The following is a 14,935-nucleotide window of genomic DNA, read 5'->3' as shown; positions in this document are numbered from 1 at the left end:
TTATTGCACCATTGAAGTCAAATTGTACTACAAGTAGATTAAGAGATTTTAATGTCTGGACTTGAGTTACCGGTTACTAAATAAAAGACTGGTTACATCTTATCATTAATACCTCCTGATTTTACCAAAAATAAACTGACATGCGGTGAGAAAAACTCCTGCAAATAGTGAGTGTATGTTATTGTAACTGAATTGTGACTAACAAATATATACTTGCATTTCCTAAGAGTACAAAGTGTAGTCTTGTTAACTTTTATGTATATTTGGTCCACTGACTTTGGCGAAAGACACGTACTATAAGAGGAGAAATAAGTGCATTTTTTTCACAGCAAAACCTCCACATGCACCACAACTGATCATTTTAGGTCTTTTAGCTCTGTATGTTTACCCAACTGTCAGCATTGCCATGAATGTATGTGTTTGATTTTTTTTCCCTCCCTCTTTCGTGTGTCCCCGTAAAATGGCCTCCACATGACTTTGCCATCACCACAAAGCGGCCAGCCACCCTGCCTGATCCCGTATGTTTTTTCATGTTTGGAGGGCTCTGGTTAGGATCCCCATGTGAGGGCGCGTTAGCCTAGCCACTGGGCTAATTTTAGCATCTTTTTGTTGTGTGGTAAGTGGGAGCGAGGCTTGGCTGAGCTGGTGGCCTCCGCACCGGGATAATGGTAACGAAGAGTCATCAATAAAAGTGAGCTTGGTTGAAAGCTTTTATGTGTGTGTGTGTGTGTGTGTGTGTGTGTGTGTGTGTGTGTGTGTGTGTGTGTGTGTGTGTGCAACAGCATGTGAAAAAAGAGATGGCCGCAGTTCCATGGGTCCAACAGAAAAACCTTGAGATGGATCCAGGAAAGCTAAATACCAAATTCTTTTATTTCAGTTTTATTTTACTCAGTATAAACTGGTTTTAGGTCATTTATCAGCAGGGATCAGGGTTGTTTTGATTGGTCCTCTACTGTATGGAAAGTCCAAATCATAAAACAAAAGTCTGTCAGCGGGCTGCTGTATTAAAAAAAAACTAGCAGATCAGGGTTAGTGGCTCAGTGCTGCTCTGTGAGATGAAAATGTTTTCATCCTTCTTCTTCTTAAAGCCTGGCAACACTAAATCCCACAGTCTTTCTTTGACACTTGAGCTTCTTGAAATCTGTTAAACTCTCGGGCACTGTATACATGATGTTTTGTCGAAGCCCCCTGCTGTGGCCAGCCCAGCTCTGTGGGGGGTTGGGGGGGTTCAAAATGGCTGCCTCCCTCCTCCCGGTTCCTGTTTAATTACAGCCCGGCCATGCGAGCGGTTGCAGACAGCTTGGGTGGCAGCTGCGGCTTTGGTCCCACTCATTCTGACTCCCACAGTGTACGAATCCAGCTAAACACTTAAAGAACACTCATTTGACTTCCTGTATTAGCCCTACAGTCAGTGCAGTTTCATAGTTATTGTGTATTTTTATCATTGTAGTGACATACTGTATTATGTCGTTTTTATGGCATACCATACTGTCACATTTTGATAACTTGTTAATGATATACTAAGACTTTTTAACTTTTTTTTTTTTACATACTATAGAATTACATTTTATTGCTTTTTTATTGCATACTAAAAGAGGACTTTTCTGAGACTTTTTAGTGGCATACTTTTTTATGACAAACTATACCGTGACAATTTTTGTGACTTTTTTGTGACATAATGCATGATTACATTTTTATTACCTATTAATGATATACTACAATAGGACTTTTTAACATTTTTTTAGTATGATTTTTTTTGTGGCATTTTAAGATTTTAATGTCATGAATTTTCATTTTACTTTTGTGTGGCACTCTATCCTATGACACTATGCAGATGTGTCCAGCTGGCATTTCATACCATGTAACCTGTGTTTCTTTGTCCTACAGCTGTCAGTGGCCCACACTGATGACTGGGCACGCTTTGCTCGTACCCTGATGGAGATTCGTGCTAACCGAGCGGATGGCGAGGAGGAGGGGCCTATGGAGCTGGCTTCATAGAACAGGACTCCAAACCAAAGCAGAGGGAATTAGAGACCAGAGGGGTGTAATGCGAAGCAAGATCTATGAGTTCACAAGGTATGCTCAGCCAAAAGCTAGAGTTTTCAGTGTCATATGCAAACTCTTTGAGCTCTATGTTAGTAATGCCACAGAGCAGTTACAGTAGCGCAAACTGCATGCATCACATTGTGTTTGTTTTTGCCACAGAAACCTTCAAGAATACTGTATGCAACATATAGAGATGGTTCTTGCTCTAATTGAACTAATAAATACCGGAAAACTTCAATTAATAGCCTGGGCTTTCCATTGCTTGAATCACTGTCCTCAACAGGCTTAAATTTGGGACAGTTGTCTATTTTTTTCTTTTCACACAAAACTGTTGCTCAGCAAAGACGGGAAACAATATCAAATTATTTATGTAACCATTTGAAACCTGGACAATTTGGCTTCATTTATTTATTTATTTTTAAAATATTATATTACATTTTTGTAAAATAAATGTAAATATATAATTATGATCATTATGAATATAAATCACTTTACATTTTACCTTAGCTGTTAAAAAAAATATCGTCTAGATCTACTAATTTCTTTTTTTGTGTCTCCCTTGATTTCTGTGCTGGTAATACTGTCTTCTTTGGTGCTCATGGTGTCAGTAAAATTAACTGAATGATTGAATTGTGGAGAATCTTACCAACCTAACATCGTGTGTTGTATGTCCATGTTGACAAAAGTATGAACATATAATCATATTTGTATGCGTGATAAAAGCATTTAACCAAATTTATCTCCAGTGGGTCGCCAACAACCCATTTTAATACATCCAAAGAATTTCTATAAAAATGAACTGCATGGCAACAAAACCAGGCTTTTAATTGAGACATGCCTATATTTGTCAGAATGTGTGGACACACTCAACTAGTAAAAGCGACTGGGTTTAAATGGGAATAGGCTATAATTTGAAGTTTTACGGTATTTTTTTAGTGTTCCCTAGCCATTTGCCCACATTGGCTCTGAAAAAAAGCCTTCCATAAAAACACAGAAAGCAAACATTAATAGTTCCAGAAAGCCTAGGTTAACGAAGAAAACTGATCGTTGAAATACTTATCTCCGATTGGAATTTTAGAATTTGTTGAGCCAGCTAACGCAAAAGAAAGCTAGGCTATGTCAAACTTGCTTCGTGGTAAACCTCTCTGGTGTGCTTTTGTCAGTGTCACTGTAGCATGTGCGACTCAGTCAGTTTTGTTTATTCACCTTTATGTACATGTTCCTGTCTGGTCCAAACAAAGCTGCAATTTTATTGTATTTGTATTCCTGCATTTACTCTCCTGTAAATGCATATTGTCTGTAAATGGTTAAACCGTTGACCTTTACTGATTTGTCCGCCCTTATTTATTTCATTAATTATTCGAGGTGATTTGTCGCTTGCAACCTGTGAGCCTACAGCATATACGACTTGGCAGTCTTATAGCCTTATGAAGATATGTGTACTGTGACGATGCTTTGCACTACGGTAAAATTAAAGCAGGGTCCATAGACTAGTCATGTATTGTTTACAAAATGTCATTGGGCGGGTTTCCATTATAGATTTGTGCAAAAATTAAGCAACATTTATGAAATGTCGATAAAACACAATTGCGAGATGACCGCGCTTCCATTGAGCAACTCTTCTCGTGATGTTACGCAGTTCTTCTCTCCCGATAACATTTCACAAAGCATGGCGATGGATGTTCAAAACATTAGCAGGTGTATTTCTACTGCAGCCACTGCACTAGCCATCATTATTTCCAATAAAAGGCGACGTAGGTGTGTTTTGCGAGTGATAATGGAAAGACAAGCTTGAGTGGCCACGTATGAGGGATTTCTGGGAGGTGATAGTCTATGATTTGACACAGGAATTGTGGATTCAAAACTTCCACAACCTCAACTTTTGAAGAGTTTTGCAATGCAATAACTCATGCCCAGGGAACCAGTTCCTACCGACAAGCACATAGCCATAGCATCGTGTGACCTATAAAAGTGAAAAAAGTGTTTCCGCTGCAGTTTTATGAAATATGGCTTTTTTGTTTGCGATAGATGGAGTTTTTTCGAAATTGACGTGTTTCTATGAGGCATATTTTATATTTGCCAATTTCAATTTGCACAATTTTAGGGTTAATGGAAACCCGCCTATTTTCACTTTATGTTGTGCTTTTTTTCTCTGTATAATGCCTGCATGCAACACATTCCTGAAATATGCCAGATGCATAATCATGGAGTCATTATGGTGGCGCTTCCACACGTGGGGCTTTGTGGCTGCTTTATGTTAGTGCGTCCAAAACTGAATTGATAGTGGTATTGGCACTTCTGTTCAAAACAAGAGCAACAACTGTATATTCTTTAATGAACTGTTAATTATCAAGAGGTATATTGTAATTGCAGAGTGCTGGCTGTTAAACCTGCTATGTTGACCATTAAAGCATAGCTAATGAAGTTTTGGCTTGAATTGTCCTTGGAATAAAAGAAAACTCCAGTATACATAGTGTTTACTAATATAAGTTTCTCTTTACTCTCGGTACACGTTGCTGCCATACGCACAGTAAGGCACAGTGATTACTTGCCATATGTAACTCCTACATTCTCTGTACTGTACAAATTTTAGTCGTGACACACTACAGAACAGCAGTTGGTGCCAGCTGTCTCTCAGATATTCACACATCTGCATACATTTAAACCTGAAACCAAACACCTTACAGTAAACATTGCGTACATTCATTTTCTTACACTGCGTCTTTACATTCAAATACTTTTTGGTCATATTTTTGTGGATACATTTGAGCAACTCAGGACCAAAATAGCCGTAGAGATATGAAAATATGTCTCTGGATTTCTATATACAGAAGTGCAACATTTATGATCAGTCTTTTTTTAGTCCAGTATATGATCGTGTGAGAATGTGCTTTTGGTTATAAAGCAATAAAAGGAAGACACTGGAAAAAAAAGCTGCAACTAAATGTAGTTTTTGATAGTATGTTCCAAAAACAGCAAGCAGTTAAGGTGTGTTTGAATTTCTGCCAGCCCCTCTGCTGCCTGTGTGTGTATACTGAACCAACTGAACTTTATAAAAAACTAAACCGCATTATAATACATTTCTATACAATGTCAATCAAAAGATAAAACAAATACTGCAGGAGTTTAACAAAGAGTTTTTTTTGAGCACCTATGCTAACTGCCTCACATATCCTTAAGGTTGCATTTAGACTAACAATAGTGATTATAAGAAGAAAAGATATAAACAACTTTAAATAAATAACTTAAAATACTACTATTAATGATTTTGAAAACATTCAGGCCCTCATTCGGCCGCTGCTGCTGGTGCTGCCACCGCTGTGTAGCGTGGGAGATGAAGCCCAAACTTGCTTTCAATGCCAGCGAACGTGGCCACGGCCAACCTGAAGCCTCCGATGTGGTCGGGGTTGGGCGCCGGCAGGCTGATCCGAGACTTGGGGGTGGGCTCTGAGCCAGCAGGCTTTCTGTGGTGGCGAAAGAGCAGAAGAGACGGGAGGAGGAAACCAGAGGCGCAGTGACAAGAGAGTTTTGATAAAGGAGAGAGGAGAGAAAGAGGAGTGGTAGAGTTAACTAACCACATAAACACAGCGTAAGATATTATTTGAACCAAGAAAGGGAGATAGTGACCATGACAGGAGTTTTATTGTTATTTATACAAGTCTTGACTTAATATTATCATATTCAACACTTCACCACAGGAATAAACCTTCTAATAGAAAATTGAAAGAGGGAAATTTCTTCCTCAGAGCAGAACAAATAAAATTGCTTGTTGATTTTACGTCAAGCTCTGTGATTGGATGCCAACATGAGCAGCAAAAGAGCATAGATCAACTCCCCAAAACCCACAGAATTTTCATCGGATCTGTAACTGATTTTGTTTCACTGAGTTTCTTGGGAGAGAGGTAGCAACATGTAGAAGCCATCCAGTGACATGCATGCATGTGCAACACAGCTGTCCATTTAAAATGAGCACTTTCTGAGTCATTGTGAGAGGTTCGCCACCTCTCTCTTCACCATCAGACCTTTTTAACATCAGAAAAAGGAGTGAATTATTCCTGAGAGGGACCTATTTTGTGGAGAAAAATCAGCTCATTTTAAACTCAGAAGTGGGGAAAGTACATTATGTCAAACTCGAGTCAAATACGTGCTGCCTGCCCAGATAACTGCCAAGCAAATCTATTTAGTTTTAAAAAATTGTCACAACCAGAGCTCTTGTTATCATTTTTTTTGACTAATTTTAACTAACTTTGACTAATTTGACTAATAACAAAGTACTATGCTATGACATTTTGATGCTATTTTCGATGACACACTGTGCTATGACTTTTTGTTTGAAGCTATTTTGGACAATATACTATACTATGACTTTTTTATGCTATTTTGGATGACATGTAATACTATAACTTTAATGCTGTTTTGGATGACATTCTGTACATTTGAGTTTTTATATGCTATTTTGAACAACATACCCTACTATGACTTTTAAGTACTATTTTAAACAAAGTACTTAAAATTTTGCATGTAGTATTACTTTATTATATTTTGGACGACATACTATACAATGACGTTTCTCGTGATTTTTGGATGACATACTATACAGTGATGTTGATTATTTTTGAGCGACATTCTATACCATGATGGTTTTTGAGCGACAAAATCATCAAAAATGTCATACAATAGTATGTCGCTCAAAAATCATCAAAAACATCATAGTATAGTATGTGACGTAGAAAATAATTACTTTCTAATGTTATGGAACCATCAGTAATTGTGTGGAGTGGTATGATTCAGTGATGTCATGAGGACCTTTCGAGTCTTTCACTGTCTCCAGTAAGTCTGTGTGTTAAGATACTGCAAGGGCGAGACCTTATAGATGTTTTGACTACATCGATAGGCATATAGGCAGTATGTTGCTCGAAAATCATCAAAAATGTCATACTATAGCATGTCACTCGAAAATCATCAAAAACGTCATAGTAGAGAATGTCGCTCAAAAAACATCAAAATGTCATACTATAGTATGTCACTCCAAAATCGTCAAAAAAGTCAGTGATGCCACTCAAAAATCATCACCCCCCCATTCCCAACAGGAAGTCAGCCATTTTGAATTTTGTGCTAATTTTGGCGATTTTTCCCTCCTTGTGTTTTTGTGAACTTGTCCTACAGGATGAATCTGATTTAAATTAAATTTGGTGGGTCCAATCTTAACTCCTTGGTGATGAAAAGTTGGGATGAAAAGAACTTAGTTGATAACTGGCCTGAGTCAAATATCAGTCGAATTTTCGGCAGATGTCACTCCCTGAGCTAAAGGGAATGTTGAAAACATACAAAATGTCAGGAAGTTTAGCTCAGTGGGTAAATCAGGTGGTTAGTGTGCCTCAGGTTGCTGGTTCAAGTCTTATCTGGGACAGGTGACTTTTGACTTTCTGTCTGTCCAAAACTCAACTGATATATGAGTCCGGCTGATAATCAACTCTTGGCAGGGAAAATTCAGTATTCAGTATATGAAAATTCAGGAGACAATTATGTGTTTTTTAACTGTTTGAAGTGTTCGTTGTTCATGTCATCGATGATGTACCGGCCTTCCTTCATTTTAGGACTGCTCCCTGTCATTCAAGACCTAAGGGATGTATCATCCCAGTCTTTCATCTTTCCAGACTCGCGCAAAGCTGCTTTGTGCTATGTTCCTGAGTTTCCTTCCTTCCTACTCTGCCACTTTCCTGACTTTCCTACTCCACTACTACTTCCTACCATCCTTCTACTTACCCTGTTCTTATTCCTATTTTCACCTCTTATACTCTCATCCTCTACCTCCATCTTCTACCTTTACTCAACTTCCTGTCTCTCAACTTAACTTGTTGTAACTTGACTAACCTTACTGTCTCTCAACCCAACTTCCTGCTTCTCACCTCAACTTCCTGTCTCTTGACTGTCCTTCCTGTATCAAAACCCAACTTCATGTATTCGACATTCCCTTTAGCAGTCTTCAAAAGTCACCTATCCCAGATAAGACTTGAACCAGCAACCTCAGGCATACTAACCGCCTGATTTACCCACTGAACCAAACCTCCTGATACTTTGCATGTTTATGACGTTCCATTTAGCTCTGTGGTTTTTGACAGCAATCTTCAAAAAACACCTGTCCCAGATAGGACTTGAACCTGCAACCTCAGGCACATTAAGCACATGATATACCCACTGAGCCAAACCATAGTCATTGTGTAGCATGTCGAAAAAACATCCACAAACATGACCGAAAATGTTATGGTATAGTATTTCAAAAAATGTCAAAATATGACAGGTCCAAAAAATAGCTGAAAACCACATAGTTGATGTCATGGTATAAAATGTCAAAAAAATCATCATTATAGCATGATGAAAAAATGACATTGAATGATATGTCGAAAAATGTGAAAATATTACATGCTGAAACAGCTGAAAACCACATTAAACAGCTTATCAAGGCACTTCATAGTATAGCATGTTGAAAAAACATGTTGAATATATGACCAAAACAGCAATATTATAGTATAGCGAAAATGTCAAAAATGTCCAAAAAACAGCTGAAAAACACTTAGTATAGCATGTAGAAGCATATTATACTATACAGTGTTGAAAAACATCCAAAAACAAACTAGAACCTCAAAAAATAACATGTTGAAAAAATGACCAAGATAGCAAGGCTATAGTATGGCAAAAATGTCAAAATTTGACATGTCCAAACAACAGCTGAAAACCACTTAGTATAGCATGTAGAGGCATGTCATACGATACAGTGTTGAAAAAACATCCAAAAACCACCCCAAAACCCAAAAAATAGCATGTTGAAAAAATGACCAAAAAAGCAAGGCTCCCTCCCTAAACTGCCACCTTATCGTGGTGGAGGGATTTGCGTGTCCCAGTGATCCTAGGAGCTCAGTTGTCTGGGCTTTATGCCCCTGGTAGGGTCACCTGTGGCAAACAGGTCCTAAGGGACAAAGTGTAGCTCACAGGACCTCTTTTGATGAATGCAACAAATGTTTCGAAGTTTCCCTCGCTCGAACGCGGTTCACCGGGGCCCTCCCCCTGGAGCCAGGCCTGGGGATGGGGCTCGATGGCGAGGGCCTGGTGGCCGGGCCTTTACTCATGGGGCCTGGATGTGGGACCTCCTTCCCATGGGCTCACCACCCATAGGAGGGGCCAACTGGGTCAAGTGCTGTGTGAGTTGGGCATAGCCAGAGGCAGGGACCTTGGCGGTCCGATCCTCGGCTGCAGAGGCGAGCTCCAGGGACATTGAAAATCACCTCTCTGGTGGGGAAGGAGCCTGAGCTGCTGCACGAGGTTGAGAAGTTCTGACTAGATATAGTCGGCCTCAACTCGACACACAGCATGGGCTCCAGAACCAGTCTTCTCGAGAGGAGTTGGACTCTCTTCTACTCTGGAGTTGCCACTGGTGAGAGGCACCGGGCAGGGGTGGCAATACTTAAAGCCCCCCGGCTTGGTGCCTGGATGTTGGAGTTTACCCCAGGGAACAAGAGGGTAGCCTCCCTCCGCTTAGGGTTGGGGGGACGGATCCTGACTGTTGTTTGTGCCTATGGTCCAAACAGCAGCTCAGAGTGTCCACCCTTTTTGGAGTCCTTGGAGGGGGTACTGGAGAGTTCTCCTTCTGGGGACTCCCTGGTTCTGCTGGGGGACTTCAACACTCACGTTGGCAACAACAGTTAGACCTGGAAGGGCGTGATCAGGAGGAATGGCCCCCCTGATCTGAACCCGAGTGGTATTTTGTTATTGGACTTCTGTGCTCGCCACAGATTGTCCATAACAAACACCATGTTCAAGCATAAGGGTGTCCATATGTGCACTTGGCATCAGGACACCCTAGGCCGCAGTTCAGTGAACGACTTTGCAGTCGTGTCGTCAGACTTGCAGCCGCATTTCTTGGACACTTGGGTGAAGAGAGGGGTGGAGCTGTCAACCGATCACCACCTGGTGGTTAGTTAGCTCAGACCCAAACACATTGTGAGGGTCTGCTGGGAACGTCTGGCAGAGTCTCCCGTCAGAAGGAGCTTTAACTCCCACCTCCGGAAGAGCTTCGACCATGTCCCGGGGGGAAGCGGGGGACATTGAGCCTGAGTGGCCATGTTCCGTGCCTCTATTGTTGAGGCAGCTGATCGGTGCTGTGGCTGTAAGGTGGTGCCTGTCGGGGCGGCAACACCCAACCCCGTTGGTGGACTCCAGCGATGAGGGGTGCCGTCAAGCTGAAGAAGGAGTCCTATTGGGCCTTCTTGGCCTGTGGGACTCCCGAGGCAGCAGACAGGTACCGGCAAGCCAAGCCGAGCGCAGTTTTGGCGGTCGCCGAAGTGAAAACCCAGGCATGGGAGGAGTTCGGTGAGGCCATGGAGAAACACTTCCGGACGGTCTCAAAGAGGTTCTGGACCACCATCCGGCGTCTCAAGACAGCAAAGCGGTGCTCGCTCAACACTGTGTATGATGGGGAAGGTGCGTCTCTGACCTTGACTCGGGACGTTGTGAACCGGTGGAAGGAATACTTTGAAGACCTCCTCAATCCCACCGACACGCCTTCCTGTGAGGAAGCAGGGCCTGGGGACTCAGGGGTGGGCTCTTCCATCTGTGGAGCTGAGGTTGCCGAGGTGGTCAAAAAGCTCCTCAGTGGCAGGGCCCCGGGGGTGGATGAGATCTGCCCAGAGTTCCTTAGGGCCCTGGATGTTGTGGGGCTGTCATGGTTGACACGACTCTACAGCATTGCGTGGACATCGGGGGCAGTGCCTCTGGACTGGCAGACCGGGGTGGTGGTCCTTCTTTTTAAGAACGGGGACGGGAGGGTGTGTTCCAACTATAGGGGGATCACACTCCTCAGCCTACCTGGTAAGGTCTATTCTGGGGTACTGGAGAGGAGGGTCCGCCGGACAGTCAAACCTCGGATTCAAGAGGAGCAATGTGGTTTACGTCCTGGTCGTGGAACTGTGGACCAGCTCTGGACCCTTGGCATGATCCTTGAGGGTGCATGGGAGTTTGCCCAACCAGTTGACATGGGCTTTGTGGACTTGGAGAAGGCATTCGACCGTGTCCCTTGGGGAGTCCTGTGGGGGGTACTCCTGGAATATGGGGAATCGGACCCCTGATATGGGCTGTCCGTTCCCTGTACGACCGGTGTCAGAACTTTGTCCACATTGCTGGCAGTAAGTCGGACTCGTTTCAGGTGAGTGTTGGACTCCGCCAGGGCTGCCCTTTGTCACCGATTCTGTTCATAACCTTAATGGACAGAATTTCTAGGCGCAGCCAGAGTGTTGAGTGGGTCCGGTTTGGTGACCTCAAGATTGGGTCGCTGCTTTTCACAGATGATGTGATCCTGTTGGCTTCATCAGGCCATGACCTTCAGCTCTCACTGGATTGGTTCGCAGCTGAGAATGACGCGGCTGGACTGACGGCCCAAAACCTCATGAAATAGCATGTTGAAAAAATGACCAAAGAAGCAAGGCTATAGTATGGCGAAAATGTCAAAATTTGACATGTCCCAAAAACAGCTGAAAAACACTTAGTATAGCATGTAGAGGCATGTTATAACATACAGTGTTGATAAAACATTCAAAAACAGCCAAAAAAAACCCAAAACAGCATGTTGAAAAATTGACCAAAGAAGCAAGGCTATAGTATGGCGAAAATGTCAAAATTTGGACATGTCCCAAAAAACGGCTTCTTAAAACCACTTAGTATAGCATGTAGAGGCATGTTATATAATACAGTGTTGAAAAAACATTCCGTAAACGGTCCAAAACCACTCATAAAATAGCATGTTGAAAGAATGACCAAAAAAGCAAAATGTCAAAATTTGACATGTTCTAAAAAAACAGCTAAAAACCCCTAGTGTTAAAAAAAAAATCCAAAAAACAGCCCCTTAACCAATACAATTGCATGTTGAAAAAAATGACCAAAAAAGCAATTCTATAATATGGTGAAAATTGTCAAAATTTGATGATGTCCAAAAAAAAGCTTTAAAACCACATTTAGTATAGCATGTAGAGGTATGTTATAGTATACAAAGTGTTGAAAAACAATCATAAAAAATTGGCCCTAAATACATTTTAAAATAATTTATCAATAATAATAATTATAATAATAATAATATTAAAAAGTCCTGAAATTTCTATGACATTTTTTATGACATGTACTATCATGCCATTTTTATGACATAGAATTTCAGGACTTTTTAATAAAAGAACTATGTCTTTGTTATGACTCACTACATTAACTACAATTAATGCTTTGCAATTGTAGATGTTATTTGTTAACACTGTTCAGACTACAAATGGAAACCAAAATGCTTCCAATACCAAAGTCTTTTCCCATATTCTGCACACATATGTAAATATCTGTTTATAGATATTAGGGCAAGGAAATATAAGCTTGTAGGAAGGTTACTAAGAGAGAATAAGACTTACTGTCCTCCAAAGTCAATATAGAACCAGCGCTGCAGGAGTTCATAGCTCACCAAGGTCACGCCAAACTGAGGGGAGGATCTGAACACACGAGCTGCAAAAGGTAAAAATGTGTTTAGCAACATGTATATGGACACCAGTCTGCAAAAGTGTGTAATCAAGGTTTGGTTTCTGAAATGAGGGAGGCATGACTAAGTCAGCCTAAAAAAAATGTTAGGTCAATCCTTTTTCTGTACATTTATACCAATCTAGCAAATATCACATAATAATTAATTTGGTCATGCTTGTCATAGTAAATATCGTATGAAAACAAAACAAAAACAAAACTCAAATACTACATACTTTTTTTTCTTCTGTAATATCATGCCAAGCATTTGGCTCTTCCAACATAAGCATAACAAAAACACCCATTTATCAAACGTCAAAAGTAGAGCCCGACCAATATATTGCTCAACTGATATTATTGGCCGATATGAGCCTTTCACAGACATATCAGAGCATATCGGCATCGGTGAATATTTTTTCCAAGATGTGCTACTAAGAAAACTTTTTTTACAGACCATATAATGCAGAAAACGCTGCTTGGGTGGTTTAGAAATGGTCAGCAATTGCATGATACTGAGCAGTACTTTTGTTTATTTAGCTATTTATTTTATTGTATTTATTCTTTATTTAAATGATCAGCAAAGACCATACAGTACTGATGTGTATTTTATTTTTCTATGCTTTATTTGAATAGTCAGCTAATAGTGATGATGAACACATACAGTATTGATGTTTATCTTATTTTTGATGTATTTTTTATTTTTGTTGGTGTGTAATGTTTGAATAAGTAAGTTTTAAACAAAAGCTGTTCAGAAAGCAGCCTTCTGAGTACTTTTGCATAGTCATATCAGTGCAAAATCAGTGCACAATCCACATAGAAATTATCTATTTTCATTCCAGCTCAAAAATTCATTATACCGGTCACCATATCAGTGATCTGTGAATTTTTCCATTATAAAATTGGTATAGGCCTCAAAAATCCCATATCAGTCAGGCTCTAGTGGAAAGATTATGACATGCATCTTCCAGATACACATATGTTAAAGCAAGTGAAAATTAACATATATACTTCTACTTACTTTCAAAGGAAAAGAAATAGTTTTATTTTTGTTTGCATTTTATAAAACAAAGCATTGTGTAAACAAATTTCTTTACCACTGAAATGACACATTAAACAAATTTGCTCCTTCCAGAAAAACCAACATGTATACAAGATGTGTAACTGTAAGAAGTCAGTGTAAATGAAGTCAGTGTGATATGTTAAGATGATATTAAAACAAAGAACACAGTCCTGTATTGCTCTATCTGCCAGTGGTGTTTAATTCTAGCACCTTTTCAAGAAAATATTACAAGACCCAAAGAGCTGATGGAGGTATTTTATTACAGCCCTTTTCAGTTCTTACACTCTTTCTCTCAGGCTGCATTCAACCTAACTACCAGCTGGTGACCTGTATGTAGTCACGAGAAACAGTATTTCCATCATTAGATGATGACTTGGTTAACATTACCTCCTGCTCCTTTCCAGAAAGCACGGGGTCCCTCTTCTTTGAGAATCTTCCAGAAACAGTCAACCAGGCCACTGTAGGTGGTCTGCCCGGCACGTGCTGCCACCTGTAGCCTTGTCTTGATCACATCAGCTGGAGTCACCAGAGAGGCCGCTGGCATGCCTGTGGAGAAGAAAGCAAGAGCTGTTGAGTAGTCTGACGCTTTTCTTCTCCTAAGCAGTCAGATGTGTTTGATTCTAAATAGAGCACAAATTTAAAATCAGCTCCAAACAAATGAGATGATTTGCAGAAAGCAGCCATCAGTGGTCAAATGAAATCTTGCATATCTTTGTAACTGCATCTCATCGAGTGGTTTCAGCATTCTTTGTCTGCTCTTTTAAAAGACGTCATCTTGGAGCTTGACCATCTTGCAGTAAGTCTGCCACATACATACACTGTACACAAGTAGGGGCCAGTTCCTATCACTTCACCATCCAGCAATCCATACCACCAGCGAGGCCATTATTTAATCTCTACCTTTTTTCTTCCTTTCCTCCCTCTCCCACTTTTCAGCCGTTTGAACGGGGCCAGACAATGGACGGTAATGAGAGCAATGCACACTGTGCCCCGTGTGCCGCTGAAAGTGACTGGCTGACTGAAGGGAGTGACTGCAGAGCCCCCACTCCAGCCACTTCAGCTATGAATGGGCTCAATCATTGATGGCTCGGTCATTACCATCAACTGCCCTCTTGACGATTTATTCTGACTTCTTGGTTTCTGTAACGGCCAAACGAGCTATTCAGCTAGCCTAATCAACTCAGCATTAGGTAGCTGACTGGCACCCGGTGGAGACTGACCACCTGCACTGAACTGAGAGGAGAGAGGGGGCACAGGAGAGGAGAGCAGAGGAGAAATGAAGAAAGA

At 40.9% G+C, this 14,935-nt stretch overlaps 2 protein-coding genes across 10 annotated transcripts in view; one reads left to right on the top strand and one right to left on the bottom strand.

Moving 5' to 3' along the window:
- The window catches only part of LOC121957634 (cytoplasmic dynein 1 intermediate chain 1), a 65,769-nt gene extending 63,338 nt beyond the window's left edge, over positions 1-2,431 (top strand). For all 9 annotated transcript variants that reach the window (XM_042506326.1, XM_042506333.1, XM_042506328.1 and 6 more), the window contains one exon: positions 1,888-2,431. In XM_042506326.1, coding sequence (XP_042362260.1) covers positions 1,888-1,998 — 111 coding nt within the window. In that variant the 3' untranslated portion in view covers positions 1,999-2,431. The remainder of the gene's footprint in view (positions 1-1,887) is intronic.
- A 2,901-nt stretch (positions 2,432-5,332) lies between these two features.
- LOC121958172 (calcium-binding mitochondrial carrier protein Aralar2) overlaps positions 5,333-14,935 on the bottom strand; it is a 62,791-nt gene continuing 53,188 nt past the window's right edge. Inside the window, exons 16-18 of the mRNA XM_042507043.1 lie at positions 14,036-14,194; positions 12,486-12,576; positions 5,333-5,510 (exon numbers count right to left, since the gene is read on the bottom strand). Coding sequence (XP_042362977.1) covers positions 5,333-5,510; positions 12,486-12,576; positions 14,036-14,194 — 428 coding nt within the window. The remainder of the gene's footprint in view (positions 5,511-12,485; positions 12,577-14,035; positions 14,195-14,935) is intronic.

Source organism: Plectropomus leopardus, chromosome 18, assembly GCF_008729295.1.
Source record: "Plectropomus leopardus isolate mb chromosome 18, YSFRI_Pleo_2.0, whole genome shotgun sequence".
Classification (NCBI taxonomy): domain Eukaryota; kingdom Metazoa; phylum Chordata; class Actinopteri; order Perciformes; family Serranidae; genus Plectropomus; species Plectropomus leopardus.
This window is presented reverse-complemented; position numbering and strand designations above follow the sequence as displayed.